The sequence below is a fragment of the Xiphophorus maculatus genome, chromosome 10 (assembly GCF_002775205.1).
Source record: "Xiphophorus maculatus strain JP 163 A chromosome 10, X_maculatus-5.0-male, whole genome shotgun sequence".
In the NCBI taxonomy this organism is placed as follows: domain Eukaryota; kingdom Metazoa; phylum Chordata; class Actinopteri; order Cyprinodontiformes; family Poeciliidae; genus Xiphophorus; species Xiphophorus maculatus.
Window position 1 is genome coordinate 17,129,420 of NC_036452.1, and position 22,924 is coordinate 17,152,343.

Sequence of the window (22,924 nt, forward strand, 5' to 3'; positions counted from 1 at the left end):
GGATGGTTTTCTTAATCAAAAACATGGAGCTTGTCTGAGATTATGGGAAGCTGAATGAAGCCGAACACAGGAAAATCCTGGAAGAAAACCTGTTAGAAGGTTGGAAAGATTTTAAACTGGGGATCTTGTTCAGTTTCCTGGAAGACAATAACGCTAAACACACAGCTGCAGCTCCAACAGAACAGTCAAAGAATGTTGCCTTCCTGATTTAAGCCTTCTGAGACCCTCATCCCAATCTACGTGGATGTAAGTTCAATTTAGAAACCTGCGGTAGCCTGAAAGACTTGCAACTGCAGCAAAAGGTGCAAGCACCTGGGGAGCTAAACACAAATGTCCAGCATTTTCTAAAATCACCTTCATTTTCAAAAATATTTAACTTGATGTTTTATTTCACAATTATGCTTTTTGTTGTGTCGGTACATCGCATAAAACCTGAAGAAAAACTATTGAACTTTGAGGATATGATGTGATAAACTGTGGAAAAACTTCGGAAGCCAATGCATAGTGAGGCAGAATGGAAGTCACGTTTATCTTTCTGCTGCAGGTGGAAGAATTTTGATCAGCAGCAATAAAGACCTGAACTCCTAAATAGTGCACCAATATAACCGTACACCAGCAGCATTACGATAAGCCTCGTGAGTCATATGAAGTAATAGTCTCAGTTTCATCAGCCTAAACTGTAATTGAGCAGCAGGGAAGGGGCTTCGTGTCTCAACAACGACGCGTTTCAGCAGTTTGATAATCAGGACCGCGTGCACGTCATGTCCTCGTCATAAGGATTAATATCAGCCGAAGAAATTGTTTAGTATGAATAATGAAGTGGGCATATTTAATTCATATAGCTCTGCCCTCACGCTGTTTATGGATGTAAAAAGAATCGGGCTGGAATGACGACTCTGTTCACAGATGCTTCCCGAGTACATGATCACGGAGCGCTGCTTCTTAATAAAACACGAGAGCTCTTAAGCATCAATATATGGAACGTGGGCAAAGTCTGTCTTTCGTTTCTGCTCCGGGTCTGGGAGCCGCCCTCATCCCGGTCTCCTCAGACGGCGGCTGATAGGTTCGCGGTGGCGCCTGTAAAAGAGCCTGCCCGCTCTTTGATTGGCTTCATTTACATAGCACCTTGGCAGGGGAGCAGGAGCCGAGCAGCGAGGGGCGTCCGTGAGGCCCGCATTAGCATTTCACACGCTCCACGCGTCGGCATCGCATTCCTATCACGAGCAGCACCCTGGCAGTTAAATTATACATCATCCTGGTTAGTGAGAGACTTGTTGATGCGCGGGTTCGTTTGCATGAATGTTGAGATTCTGAGGATAACACGCTGAGACAAGCTGCATGTATGTGAGAGGCGTATGGAGACGGAATGAATTATCCAGCACATCATCACATCACTCATTTTGTTTTTGTGTGTGTGTCTTAGAGGAGTGAATTTATAGGCCCCAAAAGCTACAACCATAGTATCAACTTTAATGCAGATCTAAGTGGCCAACTGTAGATTGAAAATGTCACTGTCAGAGAAAAATATTTTAAAAACTAAGCAAATCACCAATCTGTACGTCTACACCATTATATCATGTAATCCTGCAGCTTCTTATGGAAGAGTTTTTAGGTTGGAATGTTGCCTTATTGCCGAGAGGGAATAGTTTCCTCTGTGGAAAGCAGAGGTGGCTAACAGCAATGAAGAAATGCATCTCTGTGAAGGTAAATAACAATAAATCCAGTGGTTGCAGGAATGCTGTTTTATTCCCACCTTTTTTTTAGAGAAAATATGGGAGAGTCTATTTTTCATGGTGAAGAATGCTAATGGTTTGGAGACAAGCAGCTAGATGTTCTAAAGGTTGCTCTGGAGATAAATTTTCCATAAAAAACTGGTTACAGTCGGGATAAAGCAAGTATTGAACACACCAGTGTTGTTCTTCTGGCAAACCGTATTTCTAATGCAGCTGTTGAAATGACATTTACACCAAATATTGCTAACAACACGACTAATACACACATACAAAGAAGTTAAAGGAAATTAGTCAGTAAGTTAAATTATGTACAGGGAATGATGCATGGAATAATTCATGACAAGGATTACTCAAGTCATGTTTCCATTCTTTCCTTCGTTATTAGGATGTAAAACAGCCCATTTTCATATTTCCTCCCCAAACCTTACTGTGATTGGGTGCGCGCGTGTGTGCGTGTGTGTGTGTGTGTATGTGTGTGTTTAGTATTTTAATATTGACCCTTCACAGAGTTTAAGTTGGTCAGTGTGACTGACGTAATGTGTTGACTTCTGGTTTCTGAAGCTGAAAATAGTCATAATCATAATTTATGAAATTACATATTTCTTACATAAATAAATAAATCTCTATGTGTAATTATCTACAAGCAGCTCTTTTACTGGTCAATACTGATCAGAAATCCATGCAAATATTCAAAAACCCAGATTTCTGTAACAAAATGATTAAATTAGGTGATTCTACCACAGACTAATTCAGTTTGCCGTAGTTTACCATGCCGTACCGTAGTGTTATTGGCAATATCTACCTAACATAAAGTCACCAGTGAGTGTAAAGAGAAAATTTAGGTGGTGTAATATGACACCAAACTTGCTCTCCGGATGTGGAAAACCACAGCATTTAATTTTAAAGCAGGTGAAAACTGCCTGTAGCTCCAGTTCTGGTTAAGCTATGGAACCACTACAGGGGAAAGTTCCTTCCATTTTTATGGTAGATGAAGGTTGTAAATAAACTGAAGTCAAGAGATGTTTCATTTTAAAATTATTCCTCACAGGTACTGCAAAAGTGGCCACACCAGACAGAAGAATGATTTCCTGTGTGTGTTCCATGGATATCCAATACAGAGAGGCTTTCCAAAGCTAAAATGTCACACCTGTCATTGCCTGTGTGGATAAGAAGGCTCAATTATTCCTCCTAATACTCCCACCACTCGTTCTTTTCATCCTTTCATTCACCGTGTTTCTTATGATTTCTCATCTCTCTGCCGTCACTTTGTTCCTTCCAGTATTTTCACATCCGTACAGTTAATTAACAAGATCTCCCCCCACAGTCTGTTGATCTATGAGCTTGGCTAGCAAGTAGACACATTCCACTGCAGATCTTAATATATTTGGCATCACAGTAAAAGGGAATGTTGTCATCGCTGCTCTTGATATCACCTGCAGTTTTTTGTTTTTTTTTAAAACCTCAACCAACCATCTATTAGAAAAGGAAAAATAGCTACCCTTATCCAACAGATTCAGATATGATGCATTTAGGGTCTAAATGCAGAGGCGTCAAACTCATTTTCATTTTTGGCCATATGAAAATCTGAATGTTTTTAAAGGGCCAGTTCTGCCAGAATCTATTGAAGGTAAAATATTAATAAATATCTGTTGGTTTTAGTGGTCCATAAGTGTTCCTTAAGATGAAATAATAATTGAACATCTTTTCAGTCCATCCAGAATGTCTTGATTGTTTTTGTGTGTGTTTTGTTTTTCTTTTGCAATCAGAATCACATATTTTGTGGTGCTAAATTAGAAATATTTGTAAGGATGTTTTTCAAATCCATCACGTACTACGTGTTGACATCAAGTAAAGTTGAGACAGCAGGCACTTACACAATATGTTTTTGGCCAAATTTGAGAAAAAAAAATTGCAGTAAAATCTGAGAAAAATGTTGATTTTGTGTGAATTTTGCATGAATTTTACAAAAAGTGGAGGGACTTTTTGATGTAATCTGGAGTCTAATGGGCCACATAAAAAGCTACTGCGGATCAAATCTGGGCCCCGGGTCTTGAGTTTGACACATGTGATCTAGGGTAATGTAGATGGATTTTTTTACAACTGAGAAGTGTTTCATCCCAAATATGATCAGTTTTTGCATCAAAATGTCCCCTTAAATAATTTAATTGTAAAAAAAACAATAAAAATAAGCTGAAAAAGAGTACATTTCTGGTTGTTTGGTCTGCAGCAAACCTTTGTTCTGCAACAAATTAAGGTTGTTTTCACCCTTGGAGTTTAACGATTGTGTGTGTAATTTTAGTCTCTGTCCAGGCAGCCATTGATTTCATCTGATTTTGTGCTAGAGAAACACAAACATCTGCTTATTTGGCCTGTTACATAAGGTTGCTCGAATAGTTGTTAGAATTTAACAATTAAAATTTGGTGTGATCAGAAAACAACAGCAGCAACAAAAAAAAAGATGCTATCTAATGTCTTCTATGAATATTTATTTGATGAAATAATGTTAGGGAAAACTTAATAAGCTTTGGTTTTAGACATAATATTTCCACGATTTTTTTGTTTTCCTTCTCGTCTCGTAAAGCCTGAGGGCCTGCCAACCTCAGCTGGCAAGGATTCCCGCCTGATAAAAATTCATGCTTAAAAATTTATCGACATTCCTTCTGCAGGGCTTGCAAATATCAGCAATGTTTGCTGCATCCGGACATGATGCAAATATTAGGCATCGCTGGCCTTTAAGGTATTTGCACTGTACGTGAAAGACAACAGTTGTGTCGTGTGAATCTAAATTGAATCTCGCGGTCGAAGGTTCACCTGCTCCGGATCTTCACCGGGTCTTCAGCGGGGAGAGGTCAGCGTGATGCTGATGAGCAGAGATAAGTGTTGGCATTTCTGATGGGAGGGCAGTGCATCCCCCACCCACCCCCAGTGCCTTGCTCAAAGTGGCTGAGGAGAAATTGAACTGTGGCTGGCGAGCAGCAGCTCTTTAAATTGCTTTCAAACCCCTCCACTTGTGGTGTTCCAGTGCTTGAGCTCAAGAAAAGAGCGGATTTATTTTTTTCTTTCTCGTTTTTCAGCAGCAATTTTTTTGCGGGGGAAGTGAAGACAGAAACTCTGAGTGCTGAATTAGTTGCAGTATGTTGATTTAGGCTGTGGATGCAAACGCCGTCTAGCTGATTCCACTAAGTGCTTTACCTTTCAACATGTTGCCGCTACAGTAAGTTCAACAAAACGTAATTTGAAGGAGTGGAAAAATTATTTTCTTCTTTTGGGTTATTTCTTCTCATAAGAGGGCAAAGGTTTTTTTTTGCTTTGCTTTGTTTATATAGAATGTTGAACCGCTTATTGGATAAGAGATATAAAAGTTCTAAAGTTAGATAAAATATTGCTTTCCACGGGGCCTGCCTTCAGGTATTGCCTTTGTAATCAGCGGGGAAGGGTGAGTCACAGGGCTGACTTTCAAATTTCATAAAACAGTTTCTCGTTTGTTCTCCGGGAGTAAACGTCCCTGCCGATTTTCTGGGAAAGAGTGGGAGGCAGGCTTTGAGTGACAGTTGGATCGATGGAAAGAAAATTTAAGGGAGAACAGAATTGGTGGTTATTGTCGGGCCGGAGATGTGGCGTCGGGGGGAGCACGGTAGATGAAATAGCCCAGCTGGAAAAAAAAAAAACGTTTCAGCAGTATAGTGTGGCAGTGGGTGCTCGGAACAAGCCGGCTGTCAGTGCTAATAGACTAAGAAAGATGGAGGGAGGCTCACAAAAAGTGAGAGATATTCAGGCCAAACAACCTGTCAGCTTCTCCAACAGTACAGAAACCAGCTGAGCTGCCATTTTCTGAGCAGAAAGAGAAAGAGTATCTGAGAAAGAGTTTGAAAGATGCCTCAAAAAGAAATAATAAAAAGAGGCGATGCTGTCATGTTCAGACGCAGATGGTGTAGGGATTGAACCAATGCTTTCTCAGAGGTTCAGTCACCTTCAATAGCTACAAAAACAAGAGTCACCTCTGTACGGGTCAGTTTTTCTTTGAGTCGTCTGTTTTTTCGCTGGCTGTGGGCCGGTTTAATGAGTCACAGTCATTTCAATAAATGCTGCTAATTCATAAAACTGCTGTCGCATGGATTGTGGTCAGTTGTCACCATTTCAGCGGGTTGATGGCTAATGTTCAAGGCTGGGTTTGAAGAAATACCATTAGAGAGATACTGGTCATCCTCATGTTGGGTTGGCTTTTCCAAACCTTACCACACAAATCTTATTCAAATTCAAAGTCAGTTCAAAAATACTTTATTAATCCCAGAGGGAAATCAAAAGTTGTTGTAACTCATTAATTTAGATACTTTGCAAAGAGTTATTGAAGATCGTTTCCTGCCATCCTTCTGTTGGCAGGAAAGATCATTGCACTGAATGTATGTTTTTATTTTCAATTATGTGTGTATAGAGGATATGTTTTTTTATGACAAGGCCAAGACTTTTATCATACCCTCAAATTAAGTTTTAAAATGTGAATGTAAAGATTGTCTTGAGATATGAACAGCTTTCTGACTCGCTTCTGGGCTCATAGGTTTTTGATATTGATATTGATCTTTTTTTCTTCTTTTTACACCTCATGTTCATCGTAAAAGGTTCCCTGTAAAGTTTGGGTTTGGGGTCAGGATGAGTGTGTGCAAAGAAGCATGTATAATTGTAAAAAGAAAAAAAAGCTGCTTACTGCCTTTATTCTCTCTTTGTGCAGTTTGTTGACACTTCTAAAGACATTCTCATTTGCTTGACTCTTTGTTGTCTCCCCAGATATCCGTGGCTTGCAGGGCTTCCTTGATCAGACGTCCCGTCAGGGCGTTGATGTTGCGTTACAGAGGGTGGATAGGAACATCAGTAAAGTCTTCACCAACCTGTTCACCACCATGAGGACGGAGGAGCTGAATCGGTACCGGGACACGTTACGCAGAGCCATCCTTCTGCTCAGCCCGCAGGGGGCGCACACGTTCATCCAGCAGGTCTGTCTTCCACTTTTGTTTTCTTTAAAAGATGCTGTGTTCTTGAAGACAAGTTGGCGGTTGCTCTTGCAACAAACCTGTTCGTCTCCATTTTCCTACACGTTTGTATGGATTTAAATGAGCTGAATGTGTGAGTGGACAGAATATTTCCGGTACTTCCTGTTATGCTAGCGTGTTAACAGCAAAGAGTTCACGAAGTTGAAATGTGCAACCTTGTATTCTTGTATGCGTTTGACAGCATCCACATGCAAAATGGAAAACAACATACTTTTTTGTGCATCGGCATAAATATAACTGATCATAAACAAACAAAAAGAAGATTTCTTACATATCTTATGAACCAAGATAAATATGTCAAGAACAAATATTTCACAGCATTTTGAGCTGAATGGTGAAAACGTTCATCCCTACCACATGATGAATGACACTGCAAGATGTTGAAACCCACTTTGCTGGTGCAAGTGATCTATGGAGGATTTGCGATTAGATTTTTTTCATCAGCATCCACAACAATGTTTTTTGGGTGTTTGTTATATTGGAAAAGTGTCAAAATGTTGCGCTGCAGCGTTTTGTGGGAACATAACCGATACGACAGTATAGTGTGAATACACTCAGGCTAATCACTATCTGTCAAATCTCCGAAGCAGGGCCCCTCAGCTTGCAGTGTCCCTTCCAATTTTAGCTCAGCAATGCACCAGCAATCCTCGTCAAGCGGTCAAACGGGCTGCATGCATGTCTGCAGGCAGAAACAATCCGTTCTGTTCCTAGAACGAACATTAAACATTAAGTAGGAAGAGACAAAAGGGTGAGTGGAAAAAGAGCCACACAAGCACCATAACAGTGCCGTTGTCGTTTTCTGCTCCTAACACCGCTGCTGTTCTGCAGTGGATTTGTTTATGATCTTTTCATTCATTATAATAATCTAAGAACAGTTCACTTCTGCTCATTTGCATTACATGATGTAAATATGCTTGTGTACATTAGCCCACAATGATCACTTGTCAATTAAATTAATAAGTCCCCAAAACATGGAGAACGCAGAAAATCAAACAACTTAAAAAAAAAAACAACCACAAAACAAAACCGTAAGACATTGCTACATTATTCTGGCTGTAGTTCTCGTCTTCGCCATCTGTACTGAACACTGCTCGCAACATTAGGCAAGTGTTTGTCGGTTTCTGAGTCATTTCATGTTTTTGGTAATATCTTTTTTGTAATCAAAATCATTATGCAATAACTACACAAAATATTAAGACGTGATGAAATTAAGTATTTAGGGTATAAATTGTAGCGGAGGAAATAAGGAAAAACAGAAATGAAAAGATAAAGTGAGCCTGTGTGTAAGAGAATGATAGAGAGGTGAAACAAACAGGTTCTCTATTCATAATAGAACCAAAACCTGATTTCTCAGTAGGACTAACACTGTCAAAATTTAAATGGAGAACATCAGTAAATAAATAGTTCTGTGACTTAGTTAGTATTCCAAAAGAAAAAAAAAAATCAAAAACTTTGTAATATGTTTAGGCAGTGTTACTACTTCACTTTAACTCATAATAATGCTTTTAGTGAAATATTTATATATATTTGGCGATTTTTTTTCCTCTGACATTTATAAAAAAACAACAATGCATTTTTAGTGGGAGCAGCAATGAGTCTGAAAGAGGAACTTAAGGTATTTTAAAGGAACACGCATGGAAGACATCTATAAGAAGGAAATAAGAGTGTAAAATGTACAAGGTTCATTAATAAACCAAAAGTGAGTGCTTGTAGTGGGAAGAGAAACTCTCAGCAGGGAATGAATGAGTGTTTAAGGAGATCAAGAGAGCGTGCATGAAAAATTGCTGTTTGTCTAGCAAACCCGTCCATGTTTTTTCTGCTTTGCACATCTCGGATCAGTAGTCATTTGTTCACCTGCCCAGTTAGTGTGCCTGTTTGCGGGCGTGAGCTGGCGTGTGTTTGCGTGTGTGTGTGTGGGGGGGGGCCACCTGCAGTGACAGATGGAGCTAGTTTTGCCACACAGACACCTTTCCAGAAGCTTTTGCAAATGAGCTGCTGTGTTTTGCTCAACATTTATGACATGTTTCATTTTTCAGTGGAACTTCTGTCTGTGGATCAAACTGAAGTGTGTGGCTTTTAATTATTTACGCTGTTTTGTAGGAGTCTCAGAGTACTGCATTGTTGGAGAGCAAACTGTAGGAGGAGATGTTTAACTCTGGCATGTTGATGGCTTCTAATTTCTATTAAAATATAAATGATCTGTATAAATGTATGAACAAAACACAGGCTGAAATCCAGGTGTACCTGTACAGATGCTTGAATAGATGACATGTACGTTGTTACCTTGTTTTTCACTTTACATTTAGCTAACATATATTCTCTATGGCAGTTTTTACTTAGAATAAATAAAGAATTGAGTTGATATTGCCCACACACTCCTGTTACCATGATTAGCTGATGGCCATTTGCATTATTTTGCTTTGATAGAGTTTTACATGAAAGGACAAAGAAAAATAATATTTTTTTTGTTATTAGCAATAAAAAAAAGTAATATATACAAGATGGGTTCTGAATTGGACTTGATTGCTGGCCTTTTAAGCAAGATATAATAAACTGTGGAAGCAGTTTGCATTAGCTTAAAAGCACCCAGAACCTCAGTAGCAGTTTTTCAGTCTGAAAGTTTTCACGACAGTTGCTTAATAAATCCTCGACTCTCAGTGCAAACGCAACAAAGTGTCCACTGGTAAAACTCCTGATATTGCCAACACAAAAACACTGAAAAAGTGATTTTTATAGAAGAGTTGGAGGAGAACAACGTCTGCTGTCTATTAAGTGCATCTGACATATTATGTGCATGACCATGCTTGAGGACAACCAGCCACAGCTGACAGCAACAACAGCTCATACCCGCTGTCCAACATGGCGGAGACGGAATGATGATTTGGAAATATGCAGCAGAAACAGCAGCTGTAGGAAGAGATGTTTGAGGCAAAGATCAAGTCAACATGCTTGAAATGATTTGCTTATCCGCAAACCTCAAAGAAATGAAGCATCATTGGAAAACTACTAAACTATGATATGAGAGAGTAGTACTAAGAGTTTTTGCTTCCAAAGTGGATTGTAAAGCCTATTATAAGGACAAGGGTCAGGCCTATGTTGATGTAAAGGAAGTTTCCTGCACATGGTTGTAGATGTAGCATATGATGAAAACTGTACAATTTTTACCTACATAAACTTTAGAGTTTATGGTGTTTTTTTCTTAATAACTTGAAATAATTAAGTTATTTCAAACCCTTAAGTTGTTGTTGTTTTCTCCACAACCTCTAAATGTATATTGATTTTGGATTTGGACATATGTCGCTCCCAGGCATAATCACAGGAACAAAAGTGCTGCTACAAAAAATATTTCCATTATTTCTGAATGTAGCAGTATGGGTTTCTTCTAAAATTGCCTCAGCACTGTTTTTTTAATGATCACCTTGGAAGTGTGAAGTGTTTCACTGACCTGACTCTACAGAGGAGAAGAATTAGGGTCAGAGCTGGGGGCCTAATCAGAAAGCAGGAATCATTTGAAAAAGAAGCCTCCCATAGCTTTTTTCCCCTCAGAAGAACGAAAAAAGTAACAAGAATAAGACTCTCCACTGAGGCTGTATAAAAGCCTGGTAACCAACATCACAGGGCAGTGCATTATGGGAAGGTAATTTGAGCAACTGTGATGTACAAAGGTGCAGTAAAGTGTTCCTGCAACCCCAGATGCCCTTTGTTCACTCAGAGCCCCAGAAATCAGTGCTTGTTTGCTTCATTGATAAGTGATTTGAACAAGAAGACATTGTCAAAACTCACTTTAAACTTCCAACGAGTAGACTCCAACCATAATGATTGGTCACCATTCTCTAACTTTTGTCCAGCTGTACCATTTCTTGGAATCCACTGCCATCACAGGATTGTTAAACAACAATGCAACAGAGAACAAAGGAGAACTCTGGTGGCTGTGTTATCCAGATAAAGAAACTCATGAATAAATGTTCATGTTGCCCTCCATTTGCTTTGAAAAAATCAGCACCTTGTTAAAGTTGTTGTCGCTGAGCTAGGCTCAAAATGGATCAGGTTTGGGCTTTAAAACCCAAAGATAACACAGAACCTTTGTTTGTAATAATTCAATTATGAAAAAGAAAGACTTTTAGCTCATGTTGGATAGCATCATAGCGTTGCTGTTGATGGGAAATAATTTATTGCATTAAAGATGAAAATAATTCTTGCCTTAGATAATTCAATATATTTGCTTAAGCCGAAATCCAACCAATAGCATGTCAACCAACTGCTAAAATTTGTATATTACCTAATAAAGGTCAACATTAATCTATGTGAAACTCATCAGAAACACTAATCTTACCAAAATGTCCTATCTCAAACACGTAAGTACATACAGACACACCTCTACTTTCCTGTCACAACTCAAATGTTGTATCTTCCACCTCAGTCATTGATTTGTTTTTATTTTTTTTGCTTCCACGTCTGTGTCTTCAGGCAAATCAGGTTATAATGGTTCACTCCTTCTGCTGCCTGTCTCTAGAAGTCAGGTGAAGAGGCAACTAAAGGCACTGAACCACTAAAAAAATCTTTAGGCCAATATAGCATCTGTTCCAAAGGTCTGTGCAGCTGCATGTAATAATCCAAATTAGTAATATTAATATTATGGCAATAATTAGTTGGATACCAAGACATAGTTTTGGTTTAGTAATTTACTGCTGTTGGTCTTGGTCTTGGAAGAACCGCTCTTGACTCTATCCATGTTCACCAATTTGCCAAACGGTCATCACTTGGCAAATTGGCAAATGATGACCATGGCATTTTATTTTATATAATTAGCTGAAATTCCTACATTAGCACTAGCCACACTGCATTACTCTCAATTTAATTCTGTAGGAAGCACCAACTAGGTTTGTTTATTCAATGATGCTGTCATGGTGGTACAATTGTTTCATGAATAAGAAATATCACAGACCCAAAGCAGATAATTTGTGAATTGGAGATCTTTTTGAAGTACATTTATTTTAATGAGTGAATCTTGATGGAGTCTTTTCATTTCACCTTAGGCCGAGCAAAATCGTTTGCCTAACACTTCCAACATTGCGTCTGTGTGCGCACAATGATGCTCTTAGCACATACACCTTTTCTAATAGTGTTAATGCCCTGAATGCAAGTGTCTACCGAGTGGGAGGCTTTAGCACAGAAACAATCGACTTGTGTGTGCGCCTGTGTGTGTTTCCAAGCCGAGACATTCATTAGCACCAGGACATGTCGGGCGTGGGAGGGTGAGATCAGGCTCAATGAAAGTTGCACTCCATAGTAATGTCATGGAAACCTGTTAAAAGCTCCGGCAAGTTTTTACACCCATAAACTCACGCCCACAAACGCCTACTCACACACGGGGGTAGCTACCTACAACGTCTTCATTAGAGTTTAGATTAGGCAAAAAAAAAATCCAACTGGGGTCAGGTAATAGATCTAAACTTTATCTTGATCACCATGGGTACACAAACATACTCTTGATTCGTTCTTAACTTAGAGCCATTCAGCGTCGATTTCCCTTTTTGACTCCAGAGACAACTTTCATACGTTGCGATGGTATGTTCAATTTCGTCATTAAACATATCATCTTAAAATATGTTCCATTTTCACAAAACGAAGTAACTTGCGTCTAGTGTGCAAGCCGTCATCTGAGTCATTGTTTACTGACAACTATTTAAAGGAGCGCAGACCTCTGTTTTGCATGTTTTTCCCTTTTCTCTCCTCGCTATTTCCTGTCCATTCACTGTTGAATAAAGGCTACTTGAGCCTGACATATTTTATAAACAAAAACACATCCTCAAGGCCTCAAATCTCTTAATACATTAATTTATTTTATATAAATTAATGCATTTCAACTATGTATTTTTTTCTCCGGTAACACTTTATTTGACGTGCATAAGACTGACATGACACTGTCATAAACATGATATAACACCTGTTATAAACATGAAGGAGTCTTTATGAATGTCTATGACTGTTGTCATGAAGTGTCATTCAGTAAATAATGACACTATTAATGCAAAGTTGCTCTAAAAGTTGTATTGAAAGTCCATTAAAAGTGCCAACTTTGCATTAAAGTGTCATTATTTACAGGTTAGAGTCCATCCTGTTCTTTCACCCAGTAAAACTGCTTGTGAAGCGTTTAGAAATTTCCACCTGTTTCTCTGTGTTGGCGCCTCGACGTGAAACACAGTCAGCTGTCAGTGACTGTGTGAATCATTATGATGTGTGTGTGTGTGAGTGAATCCACGTCGGGAAATTAACACCAGACACAAACACACGCAGACACACGCGTGGTTGGGTGTCTTCACACTTTACCGTGTTGGCGAAAGTTTTTCTGTCATCAGTCGCTGGTATCAGACTCTCTGCTTCCTCCCGTACCATTCCACATCTCCTCAAACTCCAGTCATAATCTCATTCCACGTTTCCTGGCTGGCTTTCATGGGTTTTTCTTCCATCTTCCTTCTCTCTCCACACTTCTCTCTCCTCTTCTCTCCTTTATAAACTCGTTTTGTAATGTTCATTTTCCTTTTCTTCTTTTTTTGTGTTTATTGAAAGTGACCCCAATAAACACAAACTCAGATACTTTCTCTTCTCACTCTCTTCTATCTATTGAATCACATTTCCTTTTGGGTTTAAAGAAGCATCTCATAATGCTCCTCACTAGTATGCTAGGTTTGACTTGTATAGTTAAAAACTCAAAGCCACTGAAACAAAATTACATAGGAAAAGTATTAATTTTTTTTATATTTTTGCCATGTTAACACGGGGTTCATTGTTTTTATTGTGTTTTCACACAGGCCAAATAGTGCAACATTGTGAAGCGGAAGCCAAATAGTTCAGTTTTGACCTCATCTCACCACAACGGCCAACGTTCCTGCCTCTCTTCCACCATCGTCTTCAGACTTGTGGAGCGCGTTTCTAATTATCTTGACAACAGATCCTCCCATCTAACCTGTGGATCTTTGTAGCTTCCCTCCCAGAATTGCTATGAGCTTCCTTTCAGCCTCTCTTGACCCTCTCACCTCATTGCTCTGCCACAAACATGCAACCAAATTGCCTCCATTGCAGATCGCTTTGTCCTTTCGCACAGTACAAGGCGATCCTCCAGGATTTAGGTTTGCGAGCTTTCATTTGCATAATACACTTTGAGGGACTGTTAATTTACTTTGAGCCTTGTTGTTCCCATGACGATGCATATTAGATGAGAATATAAATCCCTACTTATGGTGTGCCCAGTGTATCTTGTCTAGAAAGCTTATAGATATGCTTGAAGTTCCAGGGTTACTGTTTGATGACGCATGAAGGCAAATGCTGACCCCGTATTTTCTGTCATAATTGAAAACTTGATCAGTGTTCTGGTTTAAAAAACTAAAAAGGTATAATTGATGTAAAGGTGAAAACATGACTTCCATTATGCTTGCTGTTAGAAATTGTTTCAATCTTTTCAATTGTTTCCTATGGCTCATTTTACATTGTTTCAAAATAGCTTTCTGATTTAATTTGCAGAATAAACGCATTGGAATATAAATAACAGCATATAAACATCAATTTTACCTTGACTTCTTCCTTCTGGGGAGCCTTTTATGAATAGATGCTTCCAACTCACAGTATCTTCATGACCAAGTTGTTCCTAATTACTTTCACGTTTTAAATAGAAAGCTAAAAGGTTTGTGACAAAGAAACATTTTTCCCAGCTGATCCACCAGCTTCAGGTTGACCTTTAGAGTTGGAGTCGGAGGGAAATTGGTGCACTTTAATGGCTTTTCTTAGGATAAATCTGCTCTGGACGAGATTTAGATGTAAATGCCACCCCATCTGTTGGACTTGTACAATCTTTGACATCAGAGACTTTAAAGATGAGGTTCATGGTCCCACATGACTATGTCACACTTTGGCAGCATGTTTCTTAATCATTCTTAATAACCCTCTGATATTTGTTTCATGAAGAAAGTACTTTTGTTAATAGAAAAGAAAAAGTAAAGGCAGAGGAAAGAAAAGAAAGACAATGGTTAAACTAATTAGTTTATTTGCTGTGACAGATACAGACTATAAAATGTTTCAAGATTATGATAAAAAGGATAGACGTTTAATTGCAACAGGAACTGAGAAAATTATACAATACAAGAAAGTTCAACTGTACATGAAGAAGAGTATTAGTTAAACTATTAATGAAAATTATACACAGTTCTGTAGCCATGTTTTCACAAGTTTTGTTTGTGAAAAACACACAAAACTACTTGGCTTACTATGCAACATTTTATGTAAGTGTTACACGTCTCAGCTGGGTCGAAACAAACGTAACAAAAGATGTTTATCTGTTGTCTCCGTTTCTCCTTCCTTCTGAATGGAAAGCCTGTGAACATGAATAGCTTCAGTGAATGAAGGAACGACCGCCGTCTTCTTCCCGAAACTCTGTCTTTTTATTACAAATTCTCGAAATCATAAAATCATACAATGAACATTCCTTTGTGCAATCATGTCTAAGTGTCCTTCTGTTGTTCTAAAACAACCAGTTAGCATCCACTTCAGTGAACAGCATCAGCTCCCACCAGCTGTGACAGCATCAAAGGGCCAAATCAAAACAATTCAACAATAAATTAAAATCTCACAGATTTACATAAAAAGAACACCAATTTCTCAAGTGCAGCGAAATCTTAAGGCTACTAATTTCCTCAATTTCTGAATTGTAATAATTCTGAAAGACTTAATCATGTTATTAGTTATATAATTTAATATGGGTATATTTAGATGACCAAATCTACTTTAAGCTCTCATAAGCTTTGAATAACTGTATGACTGACTGTACAGTGGAATCGATTGCACAGTAGGGGAAAGTTGTAACGTCTATACTAAATATTTGAAACTCTGATGAGAACTGATTACATGTAGCTGGGAGTAACCGTAACACTTCTACATATCAAGCACTCTTCCTTTTAGCAGATGACAACACAACACATGTCAGGATACCACCGTAACCTGAATAAAGTTGAATCGGGAACGCAGCTTGTAAATACACACAGCCATCTCTAAAATGGCCGTTATACAACCGTTATAGCTAAAATCTCGCTAACTGCAATTATGACAAAAATCACTTTTTTTTTTTTTTTGAACATCTAAGCATGTGATTGCGAAATCAGTACCGAATTAACTTGTTACTTTACATTTTAGGGGTTTTCACCATCTTCACTTTACTAACCTGTAAACATGAATAGCTTCAGTGAATGAAGGAACGACCGCCATCTTCTTCCCCAAACTCTGTCTGAGGAGCGAGGGGGCGGGGCTCCTCACCTTAGGCCTCCTGGTGAAACGCTGTCTGCATTTTGGTTCCCTTTTTCTTTTCTTTTTGATTTAACATGGTATTTAAATCTAAAGAAACACATACAGTACAGACCAAAAGTTTGGACACACCTTCTCATTGAATTCAATGAGAAAGTGTGTCCAAACTTTTGGTCTGTACTGTATATAATACATTGGAATACTAATAATTTATGAGGTGGCTTATACTCTTAAGCAGATTTTCTTGACTATGTAAACAAGTGATGATTAAAATCTCCCACTTTATGGTGTGTCACACAAGGAGCAAAATGAAGCCAAATACAATGTTATGCAGTAAGTAAGCATTGCTAGTAGTAGATGACTGCTCACTTAGTTCCTTAATTAGGACATATCACTGTTTTTGAATCTAGGACGTGGAACAAAGATAAACTGGACTGGCGTCATTCACAAATCTGTGTACTACTGAACTTATTTTCAGAAAGGTTTCTCATGATGCTCCCTGGCGAATGTGGATGAAAATCTGATCTTTTTCACTGCCGGTGCTCCACATCACTGGGATTTTGTTTGTGCTTCGTTCCAGATGAATAATACCAAGGTTTTCAATGTGTAGACAACGTTCCAAAAACACTCTAGCAAGCCCGCTACTGAATAGACCTTGGAGTAGCCTATTCTAATCTGAGTCCTATTGAGATTCTGACCTTGAAAAACCTTCCGGCGTGGCTGATTGTGGCTGAATCACAACAGTTCTGCAAAGATGAGTGGGACAAAATCATTGCAGGTTATCGAAAGCCCTTGATTGCAGTTATCAGGTTTATCAGGGGCAATAACCTTTTCACAAAGGACCATGTAGGTTTGGACTTTTTTTCCCCCTCCCTTAAGAACAAAGTGCAAACTGCATTTTGTGTTTACTTGTGTTGTCTTTGGGAAATATCTTTAAAAAGATTTGATGTTCTGAAAAACTTAAGTGTGAAAAACATGAAAAAAAAAGAATTGAGGGAGGTTGCAAACACTTTTCACACCACTCTACGGTCGTCATGCTAGAAATCCCTTCCTATCTTAAGAATTGGAGTGACTCAGTTGATACATTACAATATCATTAAACAGAATTCATTTTAGAAACTCATTTCACTAAGTGAAACGCATTATAAAAATTGACACGCTTCTTTTTAAGCTTTTTTTGTTCTGTTAATTATGAAGAATTTCCTCTTACAGCTAATGAAAACACAGAGGTTCTGATTAGAATATTGCATCAGACCAATAAAAAGATATATGTATAGAAACGCTGGGTTATTAAAAATTAAGTTCAATACCTGCTAAAAGGGTCATTTATCAAAAGGTTCTTTTAATCTGACAGACGAATCTCATCAGAATTCATTATGGTAAACGACCGTCTCCTCCACAATATGCTCAAGTCATTCTAGTAGAAAACAGCTTTGACCTCAGTGCTTGTGTGGGCATGATATTCTTTGATCCATACTCAGCATTTCTCCTCCTCAAAATAGCAAATCAAGTTTATGGCAAGAATCTTGACTTTGCTCTTTTTTTCTGACAACAGCACTTACTCTAAGATCTTCTCTGAATCATTTATGTGTCCGCGGTTGAACATAGACAACTAGCTTGAACATGCGCCGTCTGTTGCAAAGTCAATTTATTATGGTGTAGAGTTACAGTGGTGGTCTTGGTGACTGAAATCCCCCCAAAAAACACTCCTTTCAGTCAGCGACAAATAAATCATTGTGCTGTTTTTGTTTTCTGTGTTTTTGTTAAAAGTAAAATATCTGAAAAATAGATTTATCTGCTTCAAAATGAAAGAGTACTCCCTCCAACTGATTTACACCTTGCAACATTAGGGGGAAAAATGTTCAGTATTAAAAATATAACCCTCAAGCCCATGAGCAGAATATGTTCAATGGCGTCTACTGTGCATTGAGTTTTCACCATAAGGGATCCGAAATTCTACTTTCTGTCAAAACTGTGTTACCTTTGAAAATGTCCATACCTGTACCTGTAAAAATATTAACATATTGTATTTTTGCAGTACGGTGCTGACAACCAAGAGCTTATCTTCAATAATCTCACTAAGTTCACCGCTTTCCAAAGAAATAAATATAACATATAGTGTAATTTCTGAACTGTCAGCTTCTACTTTTTTGACACGCTTTGAGCGCTGCGACATGGCTAATATATGGCTCTTTGACCAACGGGTTTTATCAAAGTGCCACCATAGCTGAGCACAAGCCACGAGGTCGCAGAATGCAAGACGGTCCAGAATAGCTTGTATGATAATTGATCTCACCCCCCCAGACCCTTTCTGCTATAATTGTAGCTCTTTGGTGGAAATGCTCTGGACGCTGTCTAATTGCCTGGAAGGAGGCAGGGATGGAGAGCACTTGACGAGCATTAACGCTGATTGGGGATCGGCACAGGAGACGTCACCTTTGGCTGATCGGGTTAACGTCTTCATACTGACAGAGATTACAGAGCAGAAGGTCAAGCTGTTATCTGTGTATTTATTTATTTATTTGCTTCTTTCTTTCATGTTTAATTAAAATACCGGAAAGATTCTGCTTTGCCAGATGGGTTCAACGTTGAAACTAGAGTAGATAGTTTGCAGTGTGGCGAATCATTGTTTTGGTCCTAAAATAACAGCAGAGCTTATGAAGCTGCATCAGCGATGACCTGCTCTGCCCGCGTTCCCGGCAGCTGGTGGAAGGGCATCCGCGTGGCAATCTCCCCTCTTGGCACAGCAATATGAGGTGGACAGGAGATGGATAGGAGACGAGCTGACGTGTCGTTTGTCACGGAGGGAGCGGCGACGGTGGGTGCCGAGGTGCCGCTGTCATTTGTTTGGCTGGCGGACAGCGCGGCTGATAAAGCAGCAGTCTGACAGGGCTAATCTGATATCGGACCAGAGAGCCGAGGAGAAACAACGCGGTGCCCAGGGCGGTGACGCACAGGACAAAATATCAAATCATCTTTCAGGAACAAGCTGTGAGCACACACCTGTGCAGCAGCCGGAGTCCAGAGGAGCTGTGTTGTTCGAAAATCGACTGCCGAGGACTGTTTCATAAAGCAAATCCAATTCTTTCTGTGACTTCATTCATTCTGTCCTCCAGGTTCCAGCACATTCTGACACAGGTTGCTTATGTCAACCGGTTAATTAAACCACATGCAGAGTTACTTTTTTTTGCTACTCTTAAAATGATTAAAAAGTTGCAGATAACCTGAGTAAATGCACAAAGATGATCTATTTTTCAAACAACAAGATTCAGATCCTGACGTTCAGGTTTCGTAATATTCTGCGTTATGAAAAATTTTTTTTTTTAACAATTTCTTCCTGTCCTTTGTGTTTATTTCAGCCGAGGTTTTTTTCATATTTTTCAAGCCGAATGGCTCGACCATCCATCTCTGTCTCGCTTCTTATATCAGCCTCCTTTCATCCACCCCCCCACAAACACATTCCCTTTTTTTCTTAACCGAATTCGCCCACTTTGTGCCTCGTCGTGTTATACTCGCTCTAGCTGTTGCCCACTCCACCTTCCCTCTCTTTTCTCCTGCTCTCCTTTGTCATGATCCATCTGTCATGTTGCTCAGGAGAGCACAGACATCCACTGTGCAGCTTATTTTTTCCCATCCGTCCTCGGCAGAGATCGGCCGAGTCACGCTTTTCAGACACAAGCCTGAACACTCAGAGTAAGAACTTAAATACTGACATGAACTGGGAATCCCCCACCACCACCACCACCAAGCTAAGGAGACATGTTTCTGTCAGACAAGGTGAAGTGATGATTGCAGTTGGAAGTTGAGCTGAACTGATTTTTAACTCTTTGCTTATCACAACTTTTTTATAGTCAATTTGACCCAGAACAGTATGTGTGTCTCAAATTCAATTATAAAGATCACCCATTGAAAAAAAAAAGTGTAATATAAAAATTTTTTATCAAAGATCAACTTCAAGGAAATTATAGTTTTTTTGTATGTAGGTTTTTTTCAGTGGACATAAAAAATGTAAATTCCATTTTTTTTGTCCAAATGAGTAAATGAGTAGGTTGTCGTCATTGATCCTTAATTTCTGAGAAATAAAAAAACACCATTGCACAAGTATTGATTGAAATGGTTAGTATTGGAGTTAATAATCAGATACAAAAATGTTTTGGAGGAATGTTTTGGTTTCTGACACTATAGCATGATTAAACACTCCCCGGGTCAAATTGACCCACGAACATTTTTGCTGTACCCTAGAAACGAACATAACAGGAGGGTTAGTCTTCTGGTGTCATGGTACGGCATCTCATGGTTCTATCAATTGCTGCATGACATGGAGGTCTTTAATCCGTAGCGAAGGCCCAGAGCATCATGTTTCTCTGAGTCAACAGAGTTTAATCGCAGCAACTTGGAAAAATAGTTTAGTTAATACACAAACAACTATCTTCAAGTACCTGGACTTGTATCGTCTTTGTAATTTCTGCTACTTTTCTGCAGAATGCCGAAGTCATTTTTTTTTTTTTTCTCAGTAGAAGGCAGCTGCAGCTTTTTGTTATTTCTCATCAATTCTCTTCTTCAAGACGATGCAGAAGTTGCTCTTTTTGTCATTTTCAACAAGCAAAGTGATTGCATGCTGATTGCCAAAGAGCTGTTGATAAAGGCTTTTCTCCTTTAATTGTAGTTTTGATACCCTAACACCTGAGAGCAGAAAATAATAGACAGAAAGCTGATTCAATGATCTCCGGAGTCAAAACACTTCAGACGCTGCTTACACCTAAAAGTTATTTTTGACGAGTGGAACAGAAGCAGGAGGAGGGAATTTTAAAGTAACTTTATACAAAATATTTTCATTATTTAAAAAAAGAAAATTTATTGCCATTTAATCCCAGTTATAGCAATGTTTTTTTTTCTAAGAATAAGCACCAAAATTAGCTGGAATTTTTCTTGTGATTATTTTTTTCTTTTTATTGGAAAGACTGATTTCCCCCATCCAATTCATGCAAATTGCTATATTTGCAGTTTATGAAACTGAAGCACCCTTCAAGATAAAAATCCCAAAGAGCTTCAACAAACAGAAAAACATATATACAAAAAAAAAAAATCTGATTTAAAAAGATAAGTTTTAGCTGACCTTTAAAGTAAGACGCTGAGTCTGCTGATCTGAAAGTCAGAGGAAGGCAGATCCAGATTCTTGGATAATATATATAACAATATATTCACCATGTGGACGCTAATAAAAAAATGACATTTTAAATGGATTCCAATGCAAGATTATGTAATTGCAGTAGAATTGCATTCAAAGCAGCATTTTGAATCGAAATCATTGCAAAAGGTATTTTGGTCTTACAAAATAGTTGGACAAGCATTTAAGAAAAATAGAAGGAAAAAAAAGGGAGAATTTCTATTGGACTGGACAAATATTAAGCTATTTCCATGAGCACAGCAGAAGTTTTATAATTATTCATTTATTCTCCAATGAGGGAAAGTATCACTGCAGCAAGATGAGTCACTGTTTACTCCATACTTTGCTCTGTTTTTTTTTTTTTTCAAAGATAGTGAAATGGATTGAAATAAAGACAACTGAGATGCTTTGGCTGGCTGGCAGTTTTGTCAAACACTGGTGTGCAGTCACCTGTTTTCATGACGGCTTAAATGGGTTTTAACAATAAGAGAAAAGCAGCTTGTCCACTTCAGTGTTCTAGAAATGTGAATTTTTTATTATTTTTTATGGACGATTTCGACATTATGGTGTAAAATTTATGTACAACCTGTTGAAAAAGATGGAAGAAGTATAGAGAAAGGCTGATCTGTATCTCACCTGTGGTGGCGCTGTGTCGCACACAATAAGGAAGCAATAACTTCCCTATCTTTTTGTTTATATATCCAGTATACATGTTTGGTTACACATGTGATACACATGTGATACACATGTTAACGTTCCACAGGCTAATATATCTCATGAATGTGAATCACATATTTAGTCCTTCTGATTGGTCATAATTAAGCTGTTCATGGTGAGGCTGAAAGTTCAGTTCTGCTGTCATAGGGGGCAGTATTGAACCTCATAGAAACAAAAGGCAACAGGGGCCCTTCTTCTATGCATTGAAAAGACAGAAATCAATCAGAGATTGTGACAATAACATGCATTCAGAATGGAACCGATTCAGGATGACTTTTCTTCTTAATAATCATTTTTCAATAAAGCTGCCAGACTTTTAAAAATGAAAGGAAAGGGAAATTAGTGACCAACAAGGACTCTGTTTTTAACAACAGAGTGTTAGAGATAATTATGGAAATGGAATAGGTGCATGAACTTCATATGCAAATGAAGGTAAGATTATAAATGATTTTCATTTTTGATAGAGAGAGAGAGAGAGGGAGAGATCAACCAGAGAAAAAGATAAAACAAATTGGACTTTATTTTTCTTGCCATCATATTATTGTAGAGAATGCAGTTGATTAAAACATAAAAACCTTTAAAACGAAATGTTTCAATTAAGATAAAAATGCAAATATAGCATCCTCTATTGTGTGTTTTGTAGTTTTAAGTCAGACTCCAGAAGAGTCAGTGCCTGACCAGTCAGGAACCACATGCCACACCACTGGTCAAACATTGGTTAAAGATGCATGAGCCGCTCTGTGTTTGCTTCATTTCCTACCCTGCTTCCCTTTATTTCCATTCCTGCGCTGGCTGATTAAGTCTTCGATTGAAACAGTTCAGGTTGTACCAATCAGTAAGTAATTCAGCTCCAGAATCCACATGAAAATCAAATCATTCTCGACAAATGAAGAGAAAGTTTCACACCGCTTTACACACGGATCAAAGATTTACATTTATGGATGAATGCAGAATTTCCAGCAGTTCTTCCG

At 38.5% G+C, this 22,924-nt stretch overlaps 1 protein-coding gene across 2 annotated transcripts in view; it reads left to right on the forward strand.

Moving 5' to 3' along the window:
• Positions 1–22,924, forward strand: part of LOC102230826 (glutamate receptor ionotropic, delta-1-like) — a 470,639-nt gene that overhangs the window by 321,544 nt on the left and 126,171 nt on the right. For both annotated transcript variants that reach the window (XM_023340569.1, XM_023340570.1), the window contains exon 4: positions 6,516–6,721. In XM_023340569.1, the coding sequence (XP_023196337.1) occupies positions 6,516–6,721 (206 nt within the window). The remainder of the gene's footprint in view (positions 1–6,515; positions 6,722–22,924) is intronic.